The sequence below is a fragment of the Mobula birostris genome, chromosome 11 (assembly GCF_030028105.1).
Source record: "Mobula birostris isolate sMobBir1 chromosome 11, sMobBir1.hap1, whole genome shotgun sequence".
In the NCBI taxonomy this organism is placed as follows: domain Eukaryota; kingdom Metazoa; phylum Chordata; class Chondrichthyes; order Myliobatiformes; family Myliobatidae; genus Mobula; species Mobula birostris.
Genome location: NC_092380.1, coordinates 54,182,176 through 54,209,620, shown reverse-complemented (window position 1 = coordinate 54,209,620; position 27,445 = coordinate 54,182,176). Strand labels below are relative to the sequence as shown.

Genomic DNA, 27,445 nt, shown 5'->3' with positions numbered 1-27,445 from the left:
CAAGATAACGTTCTGTAGCTCAAATGGCAGTGCCCAGTGCTTTAATTATTTCACTTTAGAGTGAGAGCCATGCTGTTCTTACACACTAGGAGAGGTAAGGCATACAGCATGTTATGGAAATTATTCTCAGTGCTATACTGAAGCTTTGGTAATCTGCTTGGTAAAACAATTTGTTCAAAGTTGTTAACTTGTGTATTTTAGAGCACTAATTTCTTCATTTTCAGTCCCAGTACAACACTGGGATCTGGTTAATTATCACTGCCTTATACATGGTAAAATTTGTTGTTTTGCAGCAGCAGTACAGTATAAAGACAAATAATTTCTATGAATTAAAATGAATAAATAGGGCAAAAAAAGAATAATGATGTAGCGTTAAACACAAGAGGTTCTGCTAATGCTGGTAGTCTTGAGCAACATATTCAAAATGGTCAGGCAGCATCTATGGAGGGGAATAAACAGTGACATTTTAAACTGAGATTCTTCATCAGGACTGTTAGGTAATGTTTACAGGTTTGTAAACTGTTCAGAAACCTGATGGCAGAAGGGAAGAAGCTGTGTTTCCAAGACATTTTGTGTGGTTCTTAAGGCTCTTTTGTCTTTATGTTGAAAGTCTGTGGCTTCATTTGTATGTAGAACCCTCTTGGCCCTGGCTTACAGTTCCAAATGGAACTATCAGCTTTCTGCCATTCCTGCAGTAATAACAAATAAAAGAAACTGTAGCTGCTGGAAATCAAAGTAAAAAACAGAAAACTGTGGAAGTAGAGAAACAGAGTTGACCTGAACAATATATTTGTTTCTCTTTTCACATTTGCTACCTGGCCTATTGAATGTTTTTAACATTTTTTGTTTTTATTTTCCATAGAACTCTTTAGCAATTTGTTTCCTTCCTTACAGAAATGAATTCTGCACTTGAGTAAGTCCGGTACAAGTTTGGGAACTACTGAGTGAAAGTCAATGCATCAATGCCTCTCTGACACTGAAGAAGAGAGCCCAGCCTTAATCGGATTTAATAAGGAATTTTCAGCCTATCCTAAGCCAGGATATTTTCGGTCTGTATAAACATAGAAACGTAGAAATCTATAGCACGTTACAGGCCCTTCAGCCCACAATGTTGTGCCGACCATGTAACCTACTCTAGAAACTGCCTAGAATTTCCCTACCGCATTGCCCTCTATTTTTCTAAGTTCCATGTACCTATCTAAGAGTCTCTCAAAAGACCCTATTGTATCTGCCTCCACCACCATCGCTGGCAGAGCATTTCACGCACCCACCACTCTCTGTGTGAAAAACTTACCCCTGACATCCCCCTTGTACCTTTTTCCCAGCAGCTTAAAACTATGCCCCCTCACGTTAGCCATTTCAGTCCTGGAAAAAGCCTCTGGCTATCCACACGATCAATGCCCCTTATTAACTTATACACCTCTATCAGGTTACCTTTCATCCTATATTGCTGCAAGGAGAAAAGGCCAACAGGGAAAGAGAGTCATTATTTGAAATTGTTTTACTTCGAGTGTGTTATTCTGTTTTATAGATCTTTTTAAAGTGGTGTTTGCTGTTGTTACCAGCCTCCGCTATAGACTGTCTCTACTGCATGCTTGTTTCCCATTACTCATGTCTGGGTGGCCTGGAAGAAAAAGCAGTTAATACTTGAAGCTTTATACTTGTAGGCACGATGAGAACTGCACTGTGGATTGGATTCTAGGATTATAATTACTGAATTTTAAAGTTCCTTCTATTTCATGATTTAGTACTTTTTTTAAGCAATGGCCTGCTGAAAGTAAGAGCACTTTTGTTTTGACAGTTACAAGCAATCCCACATTTCTCTCTGTCCATTTAAAGAAAGGATTAACTGTTACCAAAAAAAAAGGTAAAATGTCTGCTTCATAACGACCAGTAGAACCCACTGGCATTGTACAGATTTGCTTCAGATAAACTCAGTCAAGTTTGCCTTGGCAGCTGATATGAAATAACCCATGCCTTCACTCTGCAAATTCCTAAACACTAAGTGTTGCAGCCGTATAAATGCCTCACATTTTATGGCAATGCAGCCAACAACAGGTGAAAAAAAATGTTATTTTTTGTGCTTAAATCTGCCTTTCTGGAGACTTGTGCAGCATAGGTGACAGATAGCTAACCTCAGGACACTGCATCCCCAAATGGGACTGGTCTATGGACAAAGTCTTCAAGTCTCAATACTCTGCATTTCAATGATGAATTGTGCCCTGCCTTTCACTTCAGTCTTGATACTTGTGCTTAGGCAAAGCCTCATTTTTAAGGCCATAAATCCAGTGTACATTGCATTTTGTGGAAATAAGTAAGGGGTTAATGTTCAAAGTGATATAAAGAGAGCCTGAGCACTGATTTGGATGAGAGCATTGGGGTCGGTGATAGGTAAATTTGCAGATGACATGAGAAGTAAGTAGTTGAAAAGGTTGCCTGAGGACACAGCTGGGTGAAAAGCTGGGTGTAGGATAGAGTAAGTTAGAACATAGAACAGTACTGTCATGGTCCGCTCTGTGAAGTCTGGATTCCGGTTCACAGTCCGTTCCATTGTTCCTTATTCCTGGTTTCACCCCCTTGATTCAGCTTCATTTGCTGCATTGTTCCTGTCCAAACCCCCTGTCTGAATCCCTTCTCTGCCCCTTCCTCCTGAAGCCTTGCCTTGCCTTGCCTTGCTGTCTTCATCTGCCGGAGCAAAATAAGGAATTGTCTATTGTTGTTTTAATTATCTCTGTGTCCATGCCTTTTCTAGGTAGGTCTGGCCATTTGGCGCTACCTAGTGTTGGGAACTGTTGGGAAATGCACTCCCTTGTCCTGTCCATGCTCTCCCTCGTTCTGTCCCCCAACCCACGTCATGTCCTCGCTTAGTTCTGGAGTCCGAGCCTGAGTCAAGACCAAGGTTCTGGGTCCTTGTCCATTCTCTGGCATGGAGTTCAAGTCCAGGTTCCTAGTTCCCAGTTACTAGTCCTGGTCCTGCTTGCCTAGCCAATGTCCTAGCCCTAGTCTATGTTCTTGTCCCAGCTCCTAGTTTGCATCCAGTCACATCCCTATCTCTAGACTCTAGTCCTGTCCTGTTCCTAGTACTGTGTCTTGCATTTGAGTCTGCCACCAATGCCCCCTATGACAAGCACAGCACAAGAACAGGCCACTCGGCCCACAACATTGTGCAAACCAGCTAAACAATAAGAAACTAGAAACACCCAAACACTAAACCCTCCTACCTACACACACAATGTCCACGTTCCTCCATCTTCCTTACATCCATGTGCCTAAGGAAATGTCTCTTAAAAGCCCCTAATGTGTTTGCCTCTGTTACCGTACCAGGCATCCTCCAATATCTGAGGAAAAAATTATCTCTCACATCCCCCTTGAACCTACCCACCTAACATTCAATGCATGCCCTCTGGTATTAGACACTTCAACTCTGGGGAACTAATATTCCCTGTCTCCTCTAGCTATGCCTCTCATAATCTTATGAATCTGTATTAGATCTCCCCTCAGCCTCCATCGTTCCAGAAAAAAACAACCAAAGTTTATCTCATCATAGCCTCTCATGATAGCACACATCCTCTAAACCAAACAGCATCCTAGTACTGTAAACCTCTTCTGCACCCTCTCCAAAGCCTTAACATCCTTCCTATAGTGGGGCAACCAAAACTGTATGCAATACTCCAGGTGTGGCCTATCCGGAGTTTTATTAAGTTGCAACATAACCTCTTGACTTTTGAACTCAATGCCTCTGCTAATAAAAGCAAGCATTCCATAAGCCTTCTTAACCACCTCATCGTATAGCCACCATGAGCTATGAACTTGGATCTGAAGATCTCTCTGCTCAAGATCTTGTCCCTGACAGTGTACTGTTTCTTTCCATTTGCTCTCCCAAGGTGCAACACCTCACATTTATCTGGGTTACACTCTATCTGCCATTTCTCTGTCCGTATCTGCAACTGATCTATATTGCACTGTATTCTTTGTCAGTGTCAGACACTATCCCAACTCAAACAATCTTGGTATCAGCTGCGTACTTAGTAACCCATCCATCTACATTTTCATCCAAGTCAGTTATATACAGCACAAATAGCAGAAGTCCCAGAAAAGATCATGGGGAACACCACTACTTACAGACCTCCAGCTCAAATACGTCTTCTGAATTAGCCTCCCATTAGAAGCTTTGTCAAATGCCTTACTAAAGTCCATGTAGACAACATCCGCTGCCCTAACCTCATCAATTTCTCTCGTCGCCTTGTCAAAAAACTCAATCAAGTTGGTAACCACAAAGCCATGCTGGCTGTCCCTGATTAGACCATGGGCTTCCAAATGTTCATATATCCTATCCCTAAAAATTTTCTCCAGCAATTCCCTACAACTAATGTGAGGCTCACCAGTTTATAGTTCCCAGAACTTTCCCCTGTTCCCTTCTTAAATAGAGGTACAACATTAGCCACCTGCCAGTCCTCTGGGACCTTGCCTGTGCTAGAGAGATCACAAAGATATTCTTCAAGGCCCCAGCAATCTCATCTCTTGCCTCTTTCAATAACCTGGAGTAAATGCCATCAGGTCCTGGGGTCTTATCCACCTTAATACTCATTAGGAGGCCCAACACTTGCTCCTGCTTGATCTCTAAATGCCCTAACTTGTTAGTAAACTCAGCACTGATCTCCTGATCCTCCATATCCTTTTCCTTGGTAAGTACTGGAACAAAGTACTCACATTCACATCCTTGCCAAGGACTTACAATGGCCCCTCCTGTCTTTCCTAATTCCCTCCTTTAGTTCTTTTCTGGCTTCTTTATACTTATGTCCTTCGTTTGATCCTAACTTCTGAAGCTTTAAGTACTTTTCCTTTTACTTCTTGACCATATTCATCACCTCTCTGGACATCCTCGTCCTTCTTTTGAACATGAATATACCTTTCCTGTACTCTGTGCAACTGATCTTTAAACACCCATCATGCCTGGTGTTGCTTTGCCAGAAAAACAAGGTGTTCTCATTTAACTCCACTTAGTTTAGAATCAGAATCAGAATCAGGTTTATTATCACCGGCATGTGTCGTGAAATTTGTTAACTTAGCAGCAGCAGTTCAATACAATGCATAATATAGAAACTGAAGAAAATAAATAAACAAACAAATAATCAATTACATATTCAATAAATTAAAAATCATGCAAAAACAGAAATAATATAGATTTAAAAGGTGAGGCAATGTTCATGGGTTCAATGTCCATTTAGGAATCGGATGGCAGAGGGGAAGAAGTTGTTGCTGAATCACTGACTGTGTCCTTTCAGGTTTCTGTACCTCCTGCCTAATGGTAACAGTGAGAGAAGGGCATGCCCTGGGTGTTGGAGGTCCTTAATAATGGACGCTGTCTTTCTGAGACACCACTCCTTGAAGATGTCCTGGGTTCTTTGTAAGCTAGTACCCAAGTTGGAGCCGACTAAATTTACAACCCTCTGCAACTTCTTTCGGTCCTGTGCTGTAGCACCCCCCACCCCCCCAACCCCATACCAGACAGTGATGCAGCCTGTCAGAATGCTCTCCACAGTACATCTATGGAAGTCTTCAAGTGTTTTTGTTGACATACCAAATCTCTTCAAACTTCTAATGAAGTATAGTCACTGCCTTGTCTTCTTTATAACTGCTTTGATATGTTGGGACCAGGTTAGGTCTTCAGAGATCTTGACACCCAGGAACTTGAAGCTGCTCACTCTCTCCACTTCTGATCCCTCTGTGAGGATTGGTATGTGTTCCTTCATCTTACCCCTCCTGAAGTCCACAATCAGCTCTTTCGTCTTACTGACATTGAGTGCCAGGTTGTTGCTGCGGCACCACTCCACTAGTTGGCATATCTCATTCCTATACGCCTTCTCGTTTCCATCTGAGATTCTACCAATAATGGTTGTATTATCAGCAAATTTATCGATGGTATTTGAGCTATGCCTAGCCACACAGTCATGGGTATAGAGAGAGTAGAGCAGTGGGCTAAGCACACACCTCTGAGGTGCACCAGTGTTGATCGCCAGCGAGGAGGAGGTATTATCACCAATCTGCACAGATTGTGGTCTTCCAGTTTGGAAATCGAGGATTCAATTGCAGAGAGAGGTACAGAGGCCCAGGTTCTGTAAGTTCTCAATCAGGATTGTGGGAATGATGGTATTAAATGCTGAGCTATAGTCGATGAACAGCATTCCTGACTTAGGCGTTTGTATTGCCTAATGCCCTCGTAATTCACCCTACTACAATTTAAAACTCTCCCGCGAGGACCGTACCTACATTTATCTATAGCTATCCTGAAAGTTAAGGAGTTGTGGTCACTGTTCCCTAACTGCTCACCCAATGAAAGACCAGTCGTCTGACCAGGCTCATTACCCAATACCAGGTCCAGTAAAGCCCCTGCTCTTACAGGACTGTCCACGTGTTGGTTTAAGAATCCTTCCTGGATACATTTAACAAATTCACCTGGGGGTGGGGTGGAGAGACAACAGAGAAAATCTATGGAGACATGAGAGACTAAATGCTGGAGTGTGGAGCAACAAATGAACATGAAAGGTTGATGTTATAGATCTAGGGAATGAGCATGGCCTCCTATCAATCCTGTGGCACAACTGGGTTATGTGTTGATGCCTTGTGAGTTTCTGTTGAAGAATGATGGTTGAGGAAAGAGAGGAGCTAGTTCAAAACAGGTGCCGCATAACAAGTAGTTATAATTTTTAAAAAATAAGGCTGCACTTATCAAATTTAAACTGTTCGTTCCTGGAAGCTGGCTCTTCCCATGACTCCATTGAAGGGTCAAGGTCAGTTCATTGTGATTCTACTGTATACATGTATACTGTCAAATGAATCAGCGTTCCTCCTGACCACGGTGCGCAACAACGTACATACAACTCACACACGTAACACGTAAAGTAATATTGCCACAAATAAATTAACAGATAATAAGGTGCATGTACGGTTAAAAAGTAAAAGGTATAATGCTACTGGCACTTCATATGTGAGGAGACTGTATGATGAGATTCATACGTGGTGGCAGAGGGTTCTGTAGTCATATGGACTGAGGGAAGAAGCTGTTAACTATCCTAAAAGTTCTTGTCCTAATGCTACAGTACCTCCTGCTTGATGCTGTGGTGGGGGGGGGGGGGGTCAAAGAGATTGTTGGATGGATATGAGGGATTATTGGCAATGCTGAGGGCCCTACGTATGCTGCACTGCTGATAAATATCTCTGATGGTTGGGAAGGTGACCCTAGACTCTCAGCAGTCCTGAGGTGAAAGGTATGTTGTTGTGCATTTTTTGCCACACAGCCAGCATGTACAGACCACGTGAGATCCTCGGTGACGTGTATGCCGAGGAATATAAAGCTGTTCACCCTCTCAACCCCAGATTCACTGATGTTAATAGGGGTTAGCCTGTCTCCATTCCTCCTGTAGTCCACAAACAGCTCCTTTGTTTTTGCCACATTGAGGGAGAGGTTGTTTTCTTGACACCACTGTGTCAGGGTGATGACTTCCTCTCTGTACGCTACCCTGTTATTATTTGAGATTAGACTAATCAATGTAGCATCATCAGCAAATTTAATCAGCAGATTGGAGCTGTGGGTGGCAACACAGTCATGGGTATACACAGAGTAAAGGAGGGAGCTTAGGACACAGTCCTGAGGGGCACCTGTGCTGAGGGTCAGAGGGGCAGAGATGAGGGAGCCCACTCTTACCACCTGCTGGCAATCTGACAGGAAGTCCAGGATCCAGCTGCACAAGGCAGGGTGAAGGCTAAGGTCTCTGAGCTTCTTATCGAGCCTGGAGGGAATTATGGTGTTGAATGCTGAACTGTAGTCCAAGAACAGCATTCTCACATAAGCATCCTTCTTCTCCAGATGTGTATGGACTATGTGTAGAGCTGTGGTTATCGCATCATCTGTCGATCAGTTGTGTCAGTAAGCTAATTGTAGGGGTCCAGCGTGGGTTGCAGCAAGCTACAGATGTAGTCTTTGACCAGCCTCTAAAAGCACTTGCTTATTATTGAGGTGAGTGCGACAGGACATCAGTCGTTCAGACATGTTACCTTGGTCTTTTTAGTTACACGGACAATGGTGGATGTTTTGAAGCAGGAGGGCACTCTATACTGGGAGAAGGAGAGATTAAAAATGTCTGTAAACACACCTGCTAGTTGTGCCGTGCACACTCTGAGTACCCGCCGTGGGATGTCGTCCGGTCCTGCAGCCTTGCAACTGTCCATCCGTTGGAAACCCTGAGTACTTCAGCCTCAGAGATGACTAAGGTGCAGATCACTGTGGCAGCTCAGTGTTGCTGACATCAAACTGAGCGTAAAAATAGTTTAGCTTATCTGGGAGAGAGGCAGCGATGTTGGCAGCACCACTGCGCTTAGCTTTGAAGTCTGCGATGGTCTGCAGACCTTGCCATAAACTGCTTGTGTTGTTGGTGGAGAGTTGTGTCTGGATCTTATCCCTGTATTGTTGTTTCACTGCCTTGGATACTTTGCGTAGATTATTGCTGCATTTCTTGAGCTCCTGCTGTTATCAGCAATGTAAGCTCCGTTTCGCGCGATAGGTGCTGTTTGCACGGAACTGTTGATCCAGGATTTCTGGTTTGGGTAAACCCTGGCCAATTTCTGGGGGACAACATCCTCAATGCGCTTCTGGATGAAGCTCGTGACCCCTTCCATGAACTCGGAGACATCCTCATCATGAAATACGTTCCAGTTGACGTCGCCAAAGCAGTTCTGTAGCATTGAGACCGATTGGTCAGACCAACAGTGGATGGTTTTAACTATGGCCGCCTCTTGTTTCAGCTTCTGCTTGTATATTGGCAGAAGCAAGGTGGAGGAGTGGTCCAACTTTCCAAATGGTGGGTGGAGAAGCACTTTGTAAGCATTGTGGAAGGGGTAGTAGCAATGATCAAGTAGGCTGTCTCCCCATATGCTCACCAGGATGTGTTAACAAAACTTTGGAGAGACTTAAGACAGTGACACTCTATGAAAGTCACCAGGGATGATGAAAGCAGATATCCAACTAGAACAGTTTTCATAGGCAATGTGTAAATACATGAACTGTATACGTCATCAATCTACTACGTGATACGTGCGCAGCTTGCTAAAAAGTAAACTCGAACTACAACTGTATTTTTGGACTTTCATGAGTTTCTTTGAATTCATTTAATGTTTTAAAGTTATAAAGCTTAACATCCAGTGCCCATGATGGAGCTGGCCGAGCTTATAACTTTCTGAAGCTTTCTCTGGTCGTCTCCGGTGGCCCCTCCATACCAGATGGTGATGCAACTGGTTAGAATGCTCGCCACATAAATCTGTAGAAATATGTGAGTGTCTTTGATGACGTACCAATTCTCCTCGGACTGCTAATGAAGTATAGTCACTGTCCTGCCGCCTTTGCAATTGCTTCAATATGTTGGACCCAGGACAGATCCTCAGAGATGTTGACATGCACGAACTTGAAACTGCTCACCATTTCCACTTCTGATCTCTGGTGCGTGTTCTCTTGACTTCCCCTTCTTGAAGTCTGCAATCAATTCCTTGGTCTTACTGACATTGAGGGCAAAGTTGTTGCTGCGACACCTCCTAACCAGCTGAGCTATCTGGCTCCTGTATGTCTTCTTGCCACCACCTGAAATTCTGCCAACAATTATTGTGTCATTGGCAAATTAACAGATGACATTTGAACTGTGGCTAGCCCCATAATCGTAGGTATAGAGAGAATAGAGCAGTGGGCTAAGCACCCATCCTTAAGTTGTGCCAGTGTTGATAGTCAGTGAGGAGGAGTTATTTTCAATCTGGACAGACTGTGGTCTCCCAGAGAGGAAGTCAATGATCCAGTAGCAGAAGGAGCTACAGAGGCCCAGGATTTCTGAGCTTGTTGATTATAACTGCGGGTATTATTGTTTTGAAAGCTGAGCTGTCATCAAAAAACAGCAGCCTGACATGGGTATTACTATTGTCCAGGTGATACAAGGCCGAGTGCAGAGCCAGTGAGGTTGCATCCACTGTAGACCTATTGTGGCAATAAACAAATTGTAGCAGGTTCAGGTCCTTGCTTAGGCAGGAATTGATTCTGGCCATGACCAACATCTCAAAGCACTTCATCACAGTAGAGGTGAGTGCCACTGGACAATAGTCATTGACACAGCTCACCCTGCTCTTGGGCACTGGTATGATTGCCACCCTTTTGAAGCAGTTGGAAATCTCTGACTGCAGCAGTGAAAGATTGAAGATGATCCAGAAAGGAAGCAAGTAATCCTCCACCCTGAAGGACTGTCTAAAAAATAAGTAAAAAACATTGCCTTCCAGCTCTAACAACTCAGGTTCAGTCTTGATCCATGGTGCTGTCTCAGTGTGTCCTGGTTTCTACCTGTGATGTGTGGGTTGGTAGTTTATTTTAGCCACTATAAATTGCCTCAAATGTATAGATGATTTTGTGATACATTTGAAGATCTGATGGGAATGTCGGGAGAAAAAAGTTGTGGGAATAGTGTAGGATTACTGGAAACGGGAATTGATGGTTGGAGAGAATATTGCGGACTTAAGAGCATGTTGCATAATCCTGTGGCTCCAAACTTTTTAACGTCTAGATTTGGGTATTCCAAAACTCCTCAAACCTGTACCTACCACCATCACATCTCGCCTTCTAATCCTCTACCACCTGAACTCATTCAAAAACCGATCTCACTGCATTTTAAAACATACCAAGAGAAGCACACTCAGCACTTTCATCCTTATTGTTCACACCCATTTTGGTTGGTTGATGACTTGATTATAAGATTATCATATTTGTTTTTGTGGTCTTTCAAACTCTCAACCCTGCTTTTATCTGACAGATGAAACCTGTAGATTCCTCCAGTTTTGCCCTCGTGTGTCTCACATCAGTCTTTGTTTCACCATTGGTTACCCTAACCCTAACCCTGCTATCTAGTATTAGATCCTAGAATTCCCTCCCTAAACCTTTCACTCTGAACTTCCGCTTCCCCCATTCAAAACAGACGCTAAAACATTTCTCATTTCTAACCAAATTTTTGGTCACGTCTTTTTGCTGCTTTTCTGACTTAGTGTTAACAGGTTTTTAATCTTACTATCCTCCTGCAAAGCCTCGGGATGCTTTATCTTGTCAGACACATTCTATAAGTGCAAGTAGTTGTTCAAGAGAGAAACATACTAAGCTACAGAGAACAAAGGAGTGGGGCAAACCCTGGGGGGGGGGGGGGGAGGGCATTTACAAAGGATGAAAAACTTAATCCAAAATACCAAGACTCACAAGGCAGGGAACACAAAGAAGTAAAGAAAGAAACCAGTAACCTGGGTTATTCAATTTTGCAGAAATGTCTCTTGTGAGTTTCTGGCGCCACATGCTGGCCAGTTAAAGTATATTTGCCATTAAAAGAGATCTGTCCTTTGAGATATGCAAAAATTGATATTTATAAACATTAAAAAATAGAAAGTAATGCTACTGTGATGTTACTGAATCAGAGATCATGAAGTAAGTGGAATTTGGAGTGGGAAGATCCAGCTGTTGTGGTCCATGTGGGCACCAACAACATGGAAAGGAGGAGGAAAGAGGTTCTGCTGAGGTAATTTGAGCAGCTATGGACTGAATTAAAATGCGGAACAAAAAATGTAATAATCTCTGAATTGTTACTTCAGCCAACTGCAAATTGACGCAAGATTAATAAGATCAGGGAACTAAATGCTCAAAGTTTGGCATAGGAGGCATGAGGAACTTTGTTCCAGTATTAAGGAAGGGGGAGCTGTTCCAACAGGATGAGCGATATCTAAACCATGCTGGGACAAGGGTCCAGTGAATTGCATAACTAATATTTTTGATAGGGCTTTGAACTAAATTGTGTGTGTGTGTGTGTGTGTGTGTGTGTGTGTGTGTGGTGAGTACGGGACTTCAAGTGTTATATTTAAATAATGATCTTGTAGCACAATTGGAAATGTGCAGGTATGGAGTTGTGGGAACCACAGTGTTTTTGGTTGAAGGAATTCACAGTTGGGAGCTTAACATCTAAGAATACACATAGTTTTGAAAGGACAGGCAGGTGGGCAGAGGAGGTGGGATGGCTTTGTTGATAAAATACGAAACCAAATCATAGAAAGGAGTGACATAGGATCAGGAGATGTGGATAGAGTTAAAAAACTGCAAAGCTAAAAAAAAAACCTGATGGGAGTTATATACAGGCCTCTCAACAGTAGCCAGGATGTGGGTTACAACTTACAATGGGAATTGGAAAAGGCATCTAAAACAGGTAATATTATGATAGTCATGGGGGATTTCAATATGCAAGTAGATTGGGAAGATCAGGTTGGTGCTGGATCCCAAGAGAAAGAATTTGTGGAATACCTATGAGGTGGCTTTTTTGAGAAGCTTGTGGTCGAACCAACTAGGTTAAAGGCCTAGTGTTTTGTGTAATGAATCAGATTTGATTAGGGAACTTAAGATAAAGGATCTTTAGGAAGCAGTAATCATGATAGAATGCACCCTGGTTATTGAAATGGTGCATGAACTATATAAGTAGTTCGGATCAGTCTTCACTGCGGAAGACACCAGTAGCATGCTAGTAATTTAAGAGTGCTGAGGCAGAAGTGAGTGCTGTCACTATTACTACGGAGAAGATACATTGGGAGCTGAGAGATGTGATAAGTCACTTAGAGTAGATGGACCACACTGCAGTGTTATTCTAAAAGGGGTAGCTGAAGAGACTGCGGAGGAATTAGTAGTGATCTTTCATGGATCAATAGAGTATGAAATGATTCCATAGGACAGGAAAATCATAAATATCACTGCACTCTAAGAAGGGAGGGGGGCAAAGGCAGAACAGTTTAGATCAGCTAACCTGACTTCAGCGTTAGGCAAAATGTTAGAGTCTATTATTATGAATGAGATTTGGGGGTACTTGGTGGCTGCCCCAGGGTCTGAACACACTTGCAGGTGGACTGCAGAAAGCGTTCAGCAATCATGCTTGTGAGTATGCACGTTCCGGTCAATTAGGGTTTCATTGTGGTGGTATTTAACTCTCTTTCTCTCATTCCAGTCTTGTCAAGACTTAACCAAAAGCAAAGCAACATCTATATTCCCTACTTACTGTTGTCCTGGTTTCAGGAAAGAAGACTACCTTTTACCATGATGCTGTTAAGGACAGGAATTTATTTATTATTAAGCAACTACAGCCAAGCCTCTGTTTCGGTATTAGCTTTAGTTTGTCAGTTCTAGTTGCCCTAGTGTTTATTATTTTTCCCTTATTTTCTGCACTGCCCCCATTGTCAGTTAATCATCTTCAGTGTGTCTCTCCCTCTCTGTGCTTGGGCTATAACAGCACATCCTGTCTTGACCGAAGAAAATGGACCCAGCAGAGAAAGAGCAGCTGATCTTGGGCCTGACATTCATTGGTCAGACAGGAAATAAGTTACAGTTGGCAGAAGCTCTCTTGGGAGAAGTAACAGTAGCAGTGCGACAGATACTTCCGGAATGACAAGCCCAAACCAAACCGAAGTTTGTGGAGGACAAACTAAAATCAGTAGAAGCTGGATTGGCTGACGTCCCTGACGCTGTGTGACAGCTACTTTTAAAATGGTGTGTCCAGTCGCAGTTGTAAGAATAGGTGCCAGCCCTTGCAGGGACAGTTCAGCAACACACTCCTGACAGCCAGAATCAGGTGACAGCCACCACCCTCTCATAAACACGATTCAGCAGCCTTTAGCCATGTCAGTCCCACTCCCAGCATCTCCCAGATCCTCCTTTTAACCGGACTCATTAACCTCGACCACTAATGCTCCAATTCCCATAACCACGTCCAGACCAGAACCAAGTATTCCTCAGCAGGCAGATTCTCCAGTGACCCTGATGGTTGCAGGAATTTTATTACCCAGTATGAGCTGACTTTCCAAGCCCAGCCTGATTGGATCAGTGATGATGCTTGTAAACTGGCATACATGCTGAACCTCTTAGATGGACCCCCACTTAGCCTGGTCAACGCTCTGTGGGAACAAGGTTGCCCCACAGGCCAGTCCTTTCAGCAACTTGTTGTTGAGTTCAAGAGAGTTTTTAACCTTCAGGAGGCTGCCCACCGACCCTGGACCAGTGCCAAGGTAGAGGGACAGTGAGGGACTATGCAGTAAAGTTCCGTTTGCATGGGGTGGAGACAAGGTGAAATAAAATATCCATTATTATTGCCTTCCAGTGGGGTCTGAATGCAGGATTCAGCAGGATATTGCAGTGTGTGACAAGCAGGACAGTCTGGATGACCTGATTAATCTGGTCGTTTGAGCTGACAACCAAACAACTGAATGGCAGAGGGAAAGATTATCTTGAGCTCCCTACTCTTTGGATTACTGCCTATCTTCAGCCGTTCCCTCATTACCCATTACCTAGTCTCCAGAGGAGCCTATGCAGGTGGGGCACATGCACCTATCTCAGAAGGAATGAGATCGGTGCAGGGGAATTGGTTTCTGCCTCTATTGTGATGATCCAGGACACCTCCAGGCTTCATGTCCCAAAGGCCCAGTAAAAGAGAACACCTGTCAGCAGGAAGAGGAGATTTGTTGGGTTTGTTCCCCCTGCAGTGACTTCCCCTAAATGCATGATGCTCCCAGCTTCCTTGTTGTGGGGACCTCAGACCCATGAGCTTCAGGTACTTATTGACTTCGGGGCAGCCGGGAAACACAGGGATATATCTCTGGCTCAAAAATGGAGAGTTCTGACTCAGCAACTGAAAGAAAATATCAGTGTCAGGGCCCCGGATGGTAGGTCTCTGGCCACTGGCAATATCCACCTTTCCACAGAACCCCTCCAACATGCTAGAAAGCAATCACAGATAAGAGCTCTCCGACCCGGTTGATTCAACTGAACTACCACTGGTGCTTGGTCATCCCTGATTATCTCAACACAACCCACAGATTAATTGGTCCCTAAAGACACACCAAGTGGGGGAACCAGTATGCCTGTCTACCTCTCTGGGTCCAGCTCAAGCTCTTGTCCACAGACCCCCTTTTGTGTCAACTGCTAGTGTTGACCTGATCGGGATTCTGGTTGAATATGCCAAGCTTCTTGAGGTCTTCAGTAAAAAGAAGACCACCTCCCTGCCTCCAAACCTGCCATAAGACTGCGCCACTGACCTCTCACTCAGCACTGGTTCTCCCCAGGGATGCCTCCTTTCCCCCTCTCATCCTGAAATGGTGACCATGGAATGGTGCTCAAGGAGGCATTGGCCTTAGGGTTTATACATTCATCAACCTTGCCAGCAGGGCGGGCTTCTTTTTTTGTGAGCAAGAAGGATGGCAAACTCCATCCCTGTATTGATTACCAGCTTCTAAACAACATCACGGTGAAGAACTGTTATCCTCTTTCCCTGCTTGCCTCTATGTTTGAACGACATATTTTCCAAGATAGATCTACACATTGCTTATAACCTTGTCCGTATCCGAGAAGCGGAAGATTGGCAGACAGTGTTCAACGATTCCACTGGTCACTATAAGTACCTTGTGATGCCATTTGGTCTGGTTAATGACCTTGCTGTTTTTCAGGCCTGGGTCAGCAATGTGCTCAGCGATATGTTGAATCAGTCTGCATTTGTGTATTTGGACAACATTCTGATCTGTTCCCACCTTCGTCAGGAACACATCCAGCATGTTCAGAGGGTTCTCAGAAGGCTCCTTAAAAATAAACTTTATGCCAAGCCAGAGCAGTGTGAATTCCATAAAGATCATGTGTCATTTTTGGGCTATATACGCACCGCTTCCAGTGTTCAAGTGGACCTGTGTAAAGTTTAGGCAGTCCCAGAGTGACCAAAACCATCTACGTTCAAACAGGTGTGATGCTTCATGGGGTTTGCAAACTTTTACCATTGCTTCATCAGAAACCTCAGTTCTATTGCAGCCCCCATAAGTGCCCTCACCAAGAAGATCCCCGCAAGATCCATTGGACAAGCAAAACAGTGGATGCATCAGATGACAGCACCAGAGCTGTACTCTCCTGTGAAGAGCTAGCTGAACCCCTGTGCCTTTCTTTCCCATTGCTTGACTGCAACTGAGTGTAACTATGATGTTGGGAACCATGAACTTTTGGCTGTCAAGGAAGATCTGAAGGCATGGCAGCACTGGCTGTAGGCGGCAGTGCGCACCATTTTGGTTTGGACAGCTCACAAGAACTTCTCTTAAATGATTAAGGCCTCCCAGCAGTTCTGCATCCTAGAGGATAACACCAATCCAGACCAATTTTTCCTTGCTCGCGCATTGCTGCTCTTGTAATTTAAGGGATAGAGACGGAGGTGAGGGCTGCCCAACAGTTAGTTCCAGGCCTAGGTGGGGGACTTACCAACCAGCTACTTGTCCCTACCACGGTGTGCCCTACAGTGTTGGAATGGAGTCACTCCTCTCATCTGGTTGCAATTCAGGAATTCAATGGACCCTGGAATTTATCAAGAGATGATTTTAGTGGCCATCTATGTCAATGGCTTCATTCCTGTCTGTCCCACTTGCGCACAGAACAAGAAATCGTGTCAACACCCTGTTGGTCCTGTGCCTCATCACTCTTGGTCCCACTCTCAGTGATTTCATCACAGGTCTGCCCCCGTCTGATGGAAACAAGATCATTCAGGTAATTGTGGATCGATTCTCCAAGCCTGCTCACTTCATTGCTGTTCCTAAGCTCCAGTCCTCCTGTGAAATTGCCACCCTCATGGGTTTAGGCAGTACAGCTTCCCTGAGGACATAATGTCTGATTCAGGACCACAGTTCATGTCCCCTTTTTGAAAGGCCTTTTGTTCTCTTATGGGAGCCACAGCTAGCCTTTCATCTGGTTTCCACCCCTAATTTAATAGCCAGATTGAGAGTTAAACAGGAGCTGGAGACAACCCATGGTGCTTTGCCTCTTCAAGCCTCACATCTTGGAGCTCCCAATTGGTTTGGGCAGAGACTAGAGACAGGACAGGGAGAAAGTTTGGCTGGCATCAAGGGATCTTCCCTTGAAAGTCAAGAGCTACAAGTTGTCCCCACTTTGTGTGGGACCATTCATAGTGGAGAAGGCTATCAACAAGACCTCATGTAGATTGAGCCTATCATCATCAATGGAGATCCACCCAGAGGTCCATGTTCCCAGCTCAAGCAGGTGACTACCATCTCCTTGCTCCAATCACCCCCCATTTGGTGGATGGCTCCCAGGTCTATTCTGTGTGGCACCTCATGGCGTCTCACCCAGTGCAGGGTAGGGTGCAGTTTCTCATGGGTTGAGAGTGCTATGTTCCTGAGGAACATTCTTATGCTCTGGGGTGGGGGGGGTGGGGGCTGTCATAATCACGGAATCTGCCATGTGGTCTGTGCGCCCTAGCAGGCGGGCTAAGGAATGGGTTTGCCAATCATGCTCATAGTATGCATGTTCCAGCCAATTCGTGTTTCATTATGGTGGTATTTACATCCCTTCCTCCAATTCCAGCCTTGTCAAGACTTGACCAATGTAACACGCTGTAAGGTTTTACTGCTAAGGCTAATGGAATGGCTTCTATGTAATGTTCCCCTGTTAAGGCAATGGTTTCTCTGTAGCAGCAATATTTGATTTGTGACTAGAGATAACAGGGCTTTGGAATGTATGTTATCCAATGGGAGAAATGTTGTTCTTTCTTGTGAGCCTAGAAGAGAGATTTTCGCGGTCTTTCTTTGGGGAGCGATGGAGAGAGAGGACGCAAATGGAGAGAGTTGGAAGACCACCAGACGGAGTGGACTGAGGAGTGAGGGTCCGAGAGCCGGCTACGCTTGGAGGTCAGCGACGCTCAGAGGAGGTCGATGGTTGACGAATAGGCGTATCAGTGAGCTCCAACGATGCACAAGAGACTTTTTTCCTTAAATGGGTCCTTTTTATTTTCTTTATTAACCCTTTATTCAGATTTAGATTTATAAAGTTCTATCATTTAATAGCATATTGTGTACTGTTTGATATTTTGCGGTGCGGATTTGTGACCAGGCAATACATCAAGCAACATCCACACAAACGAGATTTCTCAGTTTGGCGGGGCCAGGAGCTGTTTTCCTCTAGACGAACACCTGCTGGCCGAGCCTGAGGGTTACACCAAAGACAGAGCAACATCTACTCTCCCTTGAGGCACATGACTTGGGAGTGAGTTGAGTTGATGGGTGCTTCTATGGCTGTCAATGCACAACCAAGATTATGATTTATCTCCATCGTGTCTGGATCAATGATGTGACAGTACAGTTACAAAGCTTTCTAAAGTTAGAGGCTATATTGCCAAAGGCTATGGTTTTATTGTTACTGGTGCTATGGATGTAATGAGGTCCTGCAACATGAATTCAGGGTGCAGGACCTCCAAAAGTTTTAACTATGGATTACTTTCAGTGCCATGTGCTGGGAAATGGGATATGAGGTAGACATACAGTTGACGAGATGATAAATATGGTCAAATACAGAAGGAAAATTAAGTTAGCACAATAGGTGCAACAGACATGGATGAATGCAAAGTTCTATTCTAATGTGAGAAGCTTGAACCAATAAGGCAGTAAGATTATTTTATCACAGAGACTAAGTAACAGAAGGGAAGGACTAAAAATGATATTCCATCATTCTAAATTTCTACAATGATGGGAGTGGGGTGGGGAAGGAATGTAAAAGTGGTGGTATTGCAACATTCATTTACTAAAATAATTGGAGAAGATAAACCAGAAAGCTCTTCAAATGAGGTCATATTGTTAGAATGTCGAACCAAAAACCTTGCTGGCAGCCTGATAACAGTCAACAGTTGGTTGAGGACCCAAAATTCAGGCAAATCACACAAGCGCAAGAATAATAAGCAGTGAGGGATTTGTTTCCCATTATCGATTGTGATTACCACAGATTGAAATGCAATGGTTAGAATTTTTTAAGTGTGTTCAAGAGAGCTTTCTTGAGAAAGTATGTGATTAGTCTAACTAGAGATGGTATGGGTTCTCATCCTGTGGAATGTGGCCGAGCAATAATTGGAGTATCAAAAAAGTCTTTTGGAGTAAATGATGTAGCTCTGCAAATTTCAAAGCAGTTATGAGAAGCAATGAGAATGATCTGAAAGTAGGGTCCTGAATAGGGAAAGGCTAATTTAAAAAGTATAAGACAAGATCCAGAAGCTCTAGACCAGCAGCAGCTACTTGGAGGTAGGTCTACATCTGACAAATGAAAAATATTTAAAAGTAAAAGAGAATCCGGGACCAATGCATTCTCATAAGGTGAAAGGCAAGGGTGGCAAGTCCAAAAAATTATGGAAGGCAAGTGATATTGATTGTAGGATAAAAGAGAAAGAAGAAACTTATAGTGGTATTGAAAAATGAAATAAGGGGAGGTCTGTCAGGAGCATTGGTAGTTTAGGGTGATGCTTAAAAAATTAGGAGGAGTTCAGAAAGGGGCAATTAAATGTCACTGCTGGACAAGATAAAGAAACATTACAAAGCATTTTGCAAGTATATTCAAGGCAAAGGGTAACTAGGAAGAGAGTAAAGCTTATTAGGGCACAATCTCACATGGAGCTAAAGGGTCTTAAATGAATATTTCTCATCTGTATTCACTAAGAAGAATTACATTGGTAGAGAATTCGAGGGAATTCATGATTTGTAAAATAATTTGCTATTAAACATAAAGTATTCGATATGTTAACAGGCTGAAAGAAAATAAATCTTCAAGATCTGATATGGTGTATCCCATGGTGTAAGAGGTAAGAAAGAAGAATGAATAGTTGCTAACATTGTCTTTGCTGGTCTTTTGGCGTAGCAAAATAGTAGTCATTGGCTAGCAAAATGACTGGAGGTCAGCAAACGTCGTGCCTATATTCAAGAGGTTCAACAGGAAATGGGCCATTAAATCTAGTGACAATGGTAGAGAAGTTGAGGGGGAAAATATTGAGGGACTTGATCGAGTTACTTTGGGACCCACTTGATTGAATCACTTGAGGAGGTAAGAAAGTGCAGTACTCTTGAAACACTCTATAATGACAGTATCAATCATACTTATGGCCTTTGCTAAGGTGCCATGTTGAAGACTAACCCAAAAGTTCAGGGCTCATGAGATCCGACACAATTTGGCAAATTAGATCCAAAATAAGTTTGGTGAAAGGAGGCTGAGGTTTGATACAGACATGTTTCTGTGACTGCAAGCCCGTAATGAGTGGTGTACCATGGGAGTGGTTCTGTGACTCTTGTTTATTGTTATGTAAATATACAATTAGGACATGAATGTAACAAGTATAAATGGCAATTTTGCAAATGACACCAGAAGTGATTGTGTTGTAAATAACGAGAATAGTCAATTTAGGGTGCTACTTGCTGTTGATCCTGAACAATAGAAGATGGAATTTAATCTTGATGGGTGCGAGGAAGACAACGTAGGGAAGAAGGCCTGTGTGATACTACCCTTCATTAGTCAGAACATAGAATATATGAGCAGGAGGTTCTGGTACAACTTTATAAATATTACTCAAGCCATAGATGGAATACTATACACAGTATCGGTTGCCACACTGTAGGAGGAATGCTATTGAACTGGAAGGAGATTCATCAGGATGTTGCCTGGGAGAGAGTGCTTCATTTACAAGGAAAGATTGAAAGGACTGTGTTACGACGACGCACACAACCGTGCCAGCTTCCGGGGTTTTGAACCTCTAACTCTCTGGAATATGGTACAGCCTCTTTAAAGATTTTGGACCGTCCCCGCTAATTGCCAATCATGTTTTGGGTGCCAAGAATTGAATATTTAAAGTGCACCAGAACAGAGTCTCAGTTTTCAATTGTAAACCCTACTAAAGATATGGTGTAGTGTTTTGTCTTGTGTTCAGTTCTTAATCCTGTTTCATACCAGGTCTCAATCCAGGAGGAGGAGAAGATGGCGGCACGACGCAGCGCGCACGGCCACTCCGATGAATGATATCTGTTATCTGTCAAGTAGGATACCATGCGCAATTCTGATTTGATGGAGACAGACATGAGAGTACGGAGGAACATCTGGAGAAACTTCTGAAATTAGATTAGATTATGAGGACATGCAGTCCTCTTTTATTGTCATTTAGTAATGCATGCATTAAGAAATGATACAATACTCCTCTGGTGTGATATCACAAAAACACAGGACAGACCAAGACTGAAAAACTAACAAAAAACACATAATTATAACATACAGTTACAACAGTGCAACAATACCATAACTTGATGAAGAACAGGCCATGGCACAGTAAAAAAGTTCAAAGTTTCTCAGATGTCCCACATCTCACGCAGACGGGAGAAGGAAGAAAACTCTCCCTGCCATGCCCGACCACAGTCCGACTCTGAGTCATCCGAAAACTTCGACCTTCCGATCAGCCCTCCGACACCGAGTACCGAGCACCATCTCTATCCAAACGATTCGACCTCAGCCTCGGTCGCCAGCAACAGGCAAAGCTGTGGATTTTGGGGCCTTCCCTCCGGAAGATTCTCGATTGCCCAGTAACAGCGGCAGCGAACCGACGTTTCAGAAATTTCTCCAGGTGTTCCTCTGTGCTTTCCCATCTGTCTCCATCATATCAGAATTGTCCATGGCCCCTATTTAACAGGTACAATATCATTTTTCACCAGAGAGCTGCGTGCGCACATCACGCTGCCATCTTCTCCTCCCACTAGGAGGAAATGCCCGCTTCGCTGCTGCTGCTAATGTGTGGTCTAGAATCTCCAGAGGAGAAGGCCCCGAATCCTTGGCTTTGCTTGTTTTGGCGGCCGGGGCAAGGTCGAAGGCGCTCGGCAGAGGATGGTGCTCAGGAGGCTGTATCGGAGTGGCTGGTTGGAGGCTCGAAGTTTTCAGATGGACGGACTCAGTGTCGGCTGCTGTCGGGTGCTTCTGATGCGTCGGCAGTTGTCGATGCCTGGAGGTTTATGGCAGGGAGTTTCTTCCTTTTGCCGCCTACTATTGGGGTCTCGGGAGTCGATCGGGACTTTGAGACTTTTTTTACCGTGCCCATGGTCTGTTCTTCATCAAATTTGGTATTGCTTCGCACTGCTGTAACTATATGTTATAATTACGTGGTTCTGTCAGTGTTAATCTTTGGTTTGTCCTGTTTTTCTGTGATATCACTCTGGAGGAACATTGTATCATTTCTTAATACATGCATGCATTTCTAAATGACAATAAACGGGGACTGAGTGTTCTCATAATCTAAAAATCCTTGCTTCAGACATTCCAGCATTTGGGTCCATACCATCAACTTTCCCAAGAAGGAATCCAGAGTCACTTGGGAGAGCCAGTCGGTTGCTCTGCAGAGCCAGTACACCTTCCAAACCCAGAGAGGTTCGACAATGACCAAGGATCTGTGTTGAATGTATGATTCGCAGGGAACAATACAGTACACAGAAGTAAACAGTAAGAAAATACTCACTTTTCCTATTAATAAAGTACACTCAGTAGTCACTTTATTAGGCACAGGATAAAGTACCTAGTAAAGTAGCAAAGAAGTGGAACCCAGTGTGATCTTCTGCCGCTATAATGCATCCACTTCATGGTTCGATGTGCTGTGCAATCAGAGATGCTCTTCTGCACACCACTGTTGTAACACACAGTTATTTGAGTTACTGTCATCTTCCTGTCCACTTGAACCAGTCTGGCCATTCTTCTCTGACCTCTCTCATTAACAAAACATTTTTGCTCACCAAACAGCCGATCACTGGATTTTTTTCTGTTTGCTTTTTGCAGCATTCTCTATGAACGCTAAAGAATGTTGCACATGAAAATCCCAGGAAATTAGCAGTTTCTGAGATAAACAAACCACCCCGTCTGACACAAACAATCACCCCACAGTCAAAGTCACCTCGATCACATTTCTTCCTCATTCTGATGTTTGGTCTGAACAACAACTGAACCTATTGACCATATCAGCATGCTTTTATGTATTGAGTTGCTGCCACAAGATTGGCTGGTTAGATATTTGTATTAATGAGCAGGTGTACAGGTGTACCTAATAAAGTGACAACTGAGTTTCTTTTTTGCATAATTGTATTTGACTGAGACTACAATTAGAGGATTCTCAGTAGATTTGGTGTACTTAATCTAGGAGAGCTATTTTATCTCAGGGGTAATGCACAAAGGTTCAGTGGACTTACTCACAACTGTGGCTAACAAGAGAAGTCAAAGCCAACATAAAAGTCAAAGAGAGGGCATATAATAGGGCAAAAATTAGTGGGAAGTTAGAGGATTGATAGACTTTTAAAAACCAATGGAAGGCAAATAAAAAAATTATTAAGAAGGTAAAGATGGAATATGAAAGAAGGCCAGCCAATAATAATAAAGAAGATACTAAAACTTTCTTCAGATACATAATATGAAAAAAGAGAGGCAAGAGTGGATATTGGATCACTGGAAAACGAATGCTGGAGAGCTAGTAATGGGGTACATTAAAATAGTGGACAAACTGAAAAAGTATTTTGCATCAGTCTTCACTGTGGAAGACACTAGCAGTATGGCGGAAGTTCCAGGTATCGGGGGTATGAAGTGGGTGACGTTACCATTACTAGAGAGAAGGTTCTTGGGAAACTGAAAGGTCTGAAGTTGGATACGTCATCTGGACCAGATGGTAAAAACCCCAGATTTCTAAAAGAGGTGGCTGAAGAGATTGTGGAGGCATTAGTAATGATCTTTCAAGAATCACTAGATTCTGGAATGGTTCCAGAAGACTGGAAAATTGCCAATGTCACTCCACCCTTGAGGAAGGGAGAGAGTTAGAAGAAAGGAAACTATAGGCTAGTTAGTCTGACCTCAGTGGTTGGAAAGGTGCTAGAATCGATTATTATGGATGAGGTCTCAGGTTACTTGGAGGCACATGATAAAATAGGCCATAGTCAGCATGGTTTCCTCAAGGGAAAATCTTGCCTGACAAATCTATTGGAATTCTTTGAAGAAAAAACAAGCAGGATAGACAAGGGAGAATTGGTTGCTGTTGTGTACTTGAATTTTCAGAAGGCCTTTGACAAAGTGCCACACATGAAGCTGATTAACAAGCTACAAGCCCATGGTATTACAGGAAAGATTTTAGTATGGATAAAGCAGTGGCTGATTGGCAGGAGGCAAAGAGTAGGATTAAAGGGAACCTTTTCTGGCTAGCTGTCGGTGACTAGTGGTGTTCCACAGGGGTCTGATTGTATATGTCAATGATTTGGATGATGGAATGGATGGCTTTGTTGCAAAGTTTGCAGATGATATGAAGATAGGTGGAGGGGCAGGTAGTTTTGAGTAAGTTGAGAGGCTACAAAAGGGCAGACAGATTAGGAGAACCGGCAAATAAATGGTAAATGGAATATAGTGTCAGGAAGTGTATGGTCATGCACTTTGGTAGAAAAAAATGAAAGGGTTGATTATTTTCTAAATGGAGAGAAAATACAAAGAAGTCAGGTGTAAAATAATTTGTGAGTCCCTGTAAAGGATTCCCTAAAGATTAATTTGCAGGTTGAGTCTGTGGTGAGTAAGGGAAATGTCATGTCAGCATTCATTTCCAGATGTCCAGAATATAAAAGCAAGAATGAAACGTTGAGACTTTATAAAGCACTGGTGAGGTCTCACGGAGTATTGTGAGCAGTTTTGGGCCACTTATCTTAGAAAGGATATGCTGAAACTGGAGTGGGTTTGAAGGCGGTTCACGAAAATGTTCAAGAATTGAATAGTTTGTCATAATGAGAGTGTTTGATGGCTCCTGGCCTGAACTCACTGGAATTCAGAAGAATGAGGGGTGATCTCATTGAAACCTATCGAATGGTGAAAGGCCTTCATAGAGCAGATGTGGAGAGGATGTTATCTATAGTGGAAGAATCTAAGACCAGAGGACACTGCCTCAGAATGCAAGGGGGGTCCTTTTAGAATGGAGATAAGGAGGATTCTCTTTTACCAGAGTGTGATGAATCAGTGGAAATCCTTGCCTCATGCAGCTGTGGAGGCCAAGTCTTTATGTATATTTAAGGCAGAAGTTGATAGAATCTTGATTGGTCAGGACATGAACGGACACGGGAATTGGCAGAAGATTGGGACTGAGAGGGAGAATCATGAATTGGTGGAGCAGACTCGATGGGCCAAATGGCTTAATTCTGCTCTTGTATCTTATGGTCTTATTCTCCAGTATGAAGGGCTTTTCTATAGAGACTAAATGATCTATCACTGTATTCCCTAGACTTCAGAAGAATCAGGCAATTCAATTGAAATGTTAAATTCATTACGGGTTTGACAAGGTAGAAGGTGATAGGATGCAGCCTTGAAGACTCTAAACACAAGAGTCTTACAACTGAAATAAGGAGAAACCTTTATTAGAATATAAATCTCAGGATTTCTCTGTCTTTGCAGAAACATTTTAAGGATAAGGATACTAGAGAAATTGATGGACATTGGGATCAGGCAAGGTAATTATAACCCCATCAAACCTCAAGTGAAGTTTTAAAAGCCAAGTGTACTACTTCAGATATTTTAAATAATTGAATAGAGACAGAAAGTGATATTTAAAAAGGGATGTCTCCTTTTCAATTTTATTCCAAACTAGATCGACATACACAGCTCACCCAATCAAAGATGTCTTTTGTTTAGTGCTCTACTGACACCCAGATGTAATCAGAAATTAGGATCTGGCCTGATTGGTGCTCATTGACTGAAGCCAGTGGGGAACTTGATTTCAGATAATAATGTATCTTTCAGTACATGCCAGCCCAGTGTAAAAACACAGACGAAAATGGAAGGAATTTTTCAGATTCAGCATATTCATGTATAATTCAATTTTACTTTATAGCCTCTGATTCTCCTGCATTAGGAGCAAGCTTTTTGGACATTATATTATTTCAGTCAGAGTACTGTCACCTGAATAAATAACACTTTAAAAAAGATTCTTCACCTAGAATATTTCTTTAAAAAAAAGCAAATTCTCTTACCTGGAATATGTTTTGTAAACAACAAAATCTTCTGATAATATCAAACAACAAAATTCCTACCTAGCACTGTTGATTAAAATTCAGTTGCCATGTTGTTACATCATTCACACATCAATTCTACATCATTCTAAAAACATCCTAAAATGTTTCACCGGTGCTCAAGACAGTGAGCGTAACATTACTGATTTAGTTTCAATGGCTTGGCTTTAAACACTATGAATTAAAATTAAATTTCATAATTAGTTCTGAAAAACTCAGCCTGTCCTACAATTAAGGGATGACAGTAAAAGCAAGAGAAAGATAAAATTATTTTCCATATATTTTGATCATTGTCAAAGAAGAAACTGCATTTCTGTTCTGCAGGTTGCCACTTAGAACTGATCCCACTTTTGAAAGAAAAAGTCCTTGGCATCGGTCTTCATTTAGTTTTAGTCTTCCTTTGCACGTGACGGCAAATAACCACTCCATGGATATAATTCCTAAAATCCCAGTTTCAGTGGTGTTTCTCTCTGTCTTTGCTGGGGACTGAACATTCAGAGCTGTACCTATGTAATAACCAAAATGGTGAACACTCTCCAGGCCAAGTCATTCTTCAGAATAAGGCTTCACTTAGCTGGACTTGAAGTGGCCAGCTTGGCTAAGTGCACAGAGTAAAACATTCACATAATTGAAGAGTACATTTGGATTGGCTGCACAAAACCTAGGGCAGTTTATGTCGGTGTTCCTTGGTAAACTTTTCCAGCAAGTTGGGTCCAAGAAATACATATATATTTGTGTGTACTTTTCTATTGGCTGAGTTAGGGGCGTGGTGGTATTCAAAGACCAGTGCTGATTTTCTTGGGCTGGAGAGGGACACCAAATGCTCAGAGATTCCTGACTATATGTGATTGCAATCTAAGTTGTGGGGGGGGGGGTGGGTTGGTGGTTGGAAGTTGGGGGTACAGATGAAAGTAGCCTGGTGGAAATATTATTACTGGTTAAATATAGAACATACTAAACTTGTGTTGACTAAAAAAAAACAACCGCAATTGAATGGGCCATGTAAATGTCCATAAGCTGTAAAATCTTATGGCAAAGAGTGGAGTCAGAATGTCCAAGATGGTAACAAAGATCAGAATGTCTCAATTGCAAAAGTTTCTAATGTTCAATCTTGAAGTCCTTAACTTTTTTTTCTCTCTGCCGTCTGTGAGTTTCTTTAGTGATCGTGTACTAATCAGCAGCTGGGAAAAAAACAGAACTTTTGGAAACGCCAGTGAGAGTGAAATAAACAAGATATGGAAAACAAAATGTGATTTGAATGAATCAAGTGTTCTGTCAAAAAATGTTCCCACACAGGGCTTGGTCATCAGCTGGATTGCCTGTGGAGCATGCATCCTCTGGTTGATTTTGTTTTAAAGTGCATAGAGAAAGTTTCAACCTTCATTTGGTTTATTTGTTGTTTTCTTGGCCTGAGAAACCCACATCCCTCGCTTGGTGTGAAAATAATGGTAGAAGTTCCTGAGGCGCAATCGTTCCACCTCAAGGCCACTCTGAAGAACTCTGA

At 42.9% G+C, this 27,445-nt stretch overlaps 1 protein-coding gene and 1 long non-coding RNA gene across 3 annotated transcripts in view; one reads left to right on the top strand and one right to left on the bottom strand.

Moving 5' to 3' along the window:
- Nucleotides 1-26,193, top strand: LOC140205084 (uncharacterized). Of its 2 annotated transcripts, XR_011887749.1 has the most exons (4): nucleotides 1-94; nucleotides 895-1,049; nucleotides 22,182-22,366; nucleotides 25,328-26,193. It is a non-coding gene; the product is annotated as an uncharacterized lncRNA (long non-coding RNA). The 2 variants fall into 2 exon arrangements; XR_011887750.1 differs by lacking the exons at nucleotides 22,182-22,366; nucleotides 25,328-26,193 and adding an exon at nucleotides 20,840-21,159.
- The window catches only part of LOC140205083 (N-acetyl-beta-glucosaminyl-glycoprotein 4-beta-N-acetylgalactosaminyltransferase 1-like), an 872,662-nt gene continuing 870,716 nt past the window's right edge, over nucleotides 25,500-27,445 (bottom strand). Inside the window, exon 20 of the mRNA XM_072272248.1 lies at nucleotides 25,500-27,441. Coding sequence (XP_072128349.1) covers nucleotides 27,315-27,441 — 127 coding nt within the window. The 3' untranslated portion in view covers nucleotides 25,500-27,314. The remainder of the gene's footprint in view (nucleotides 27,442-27,445) is intronic.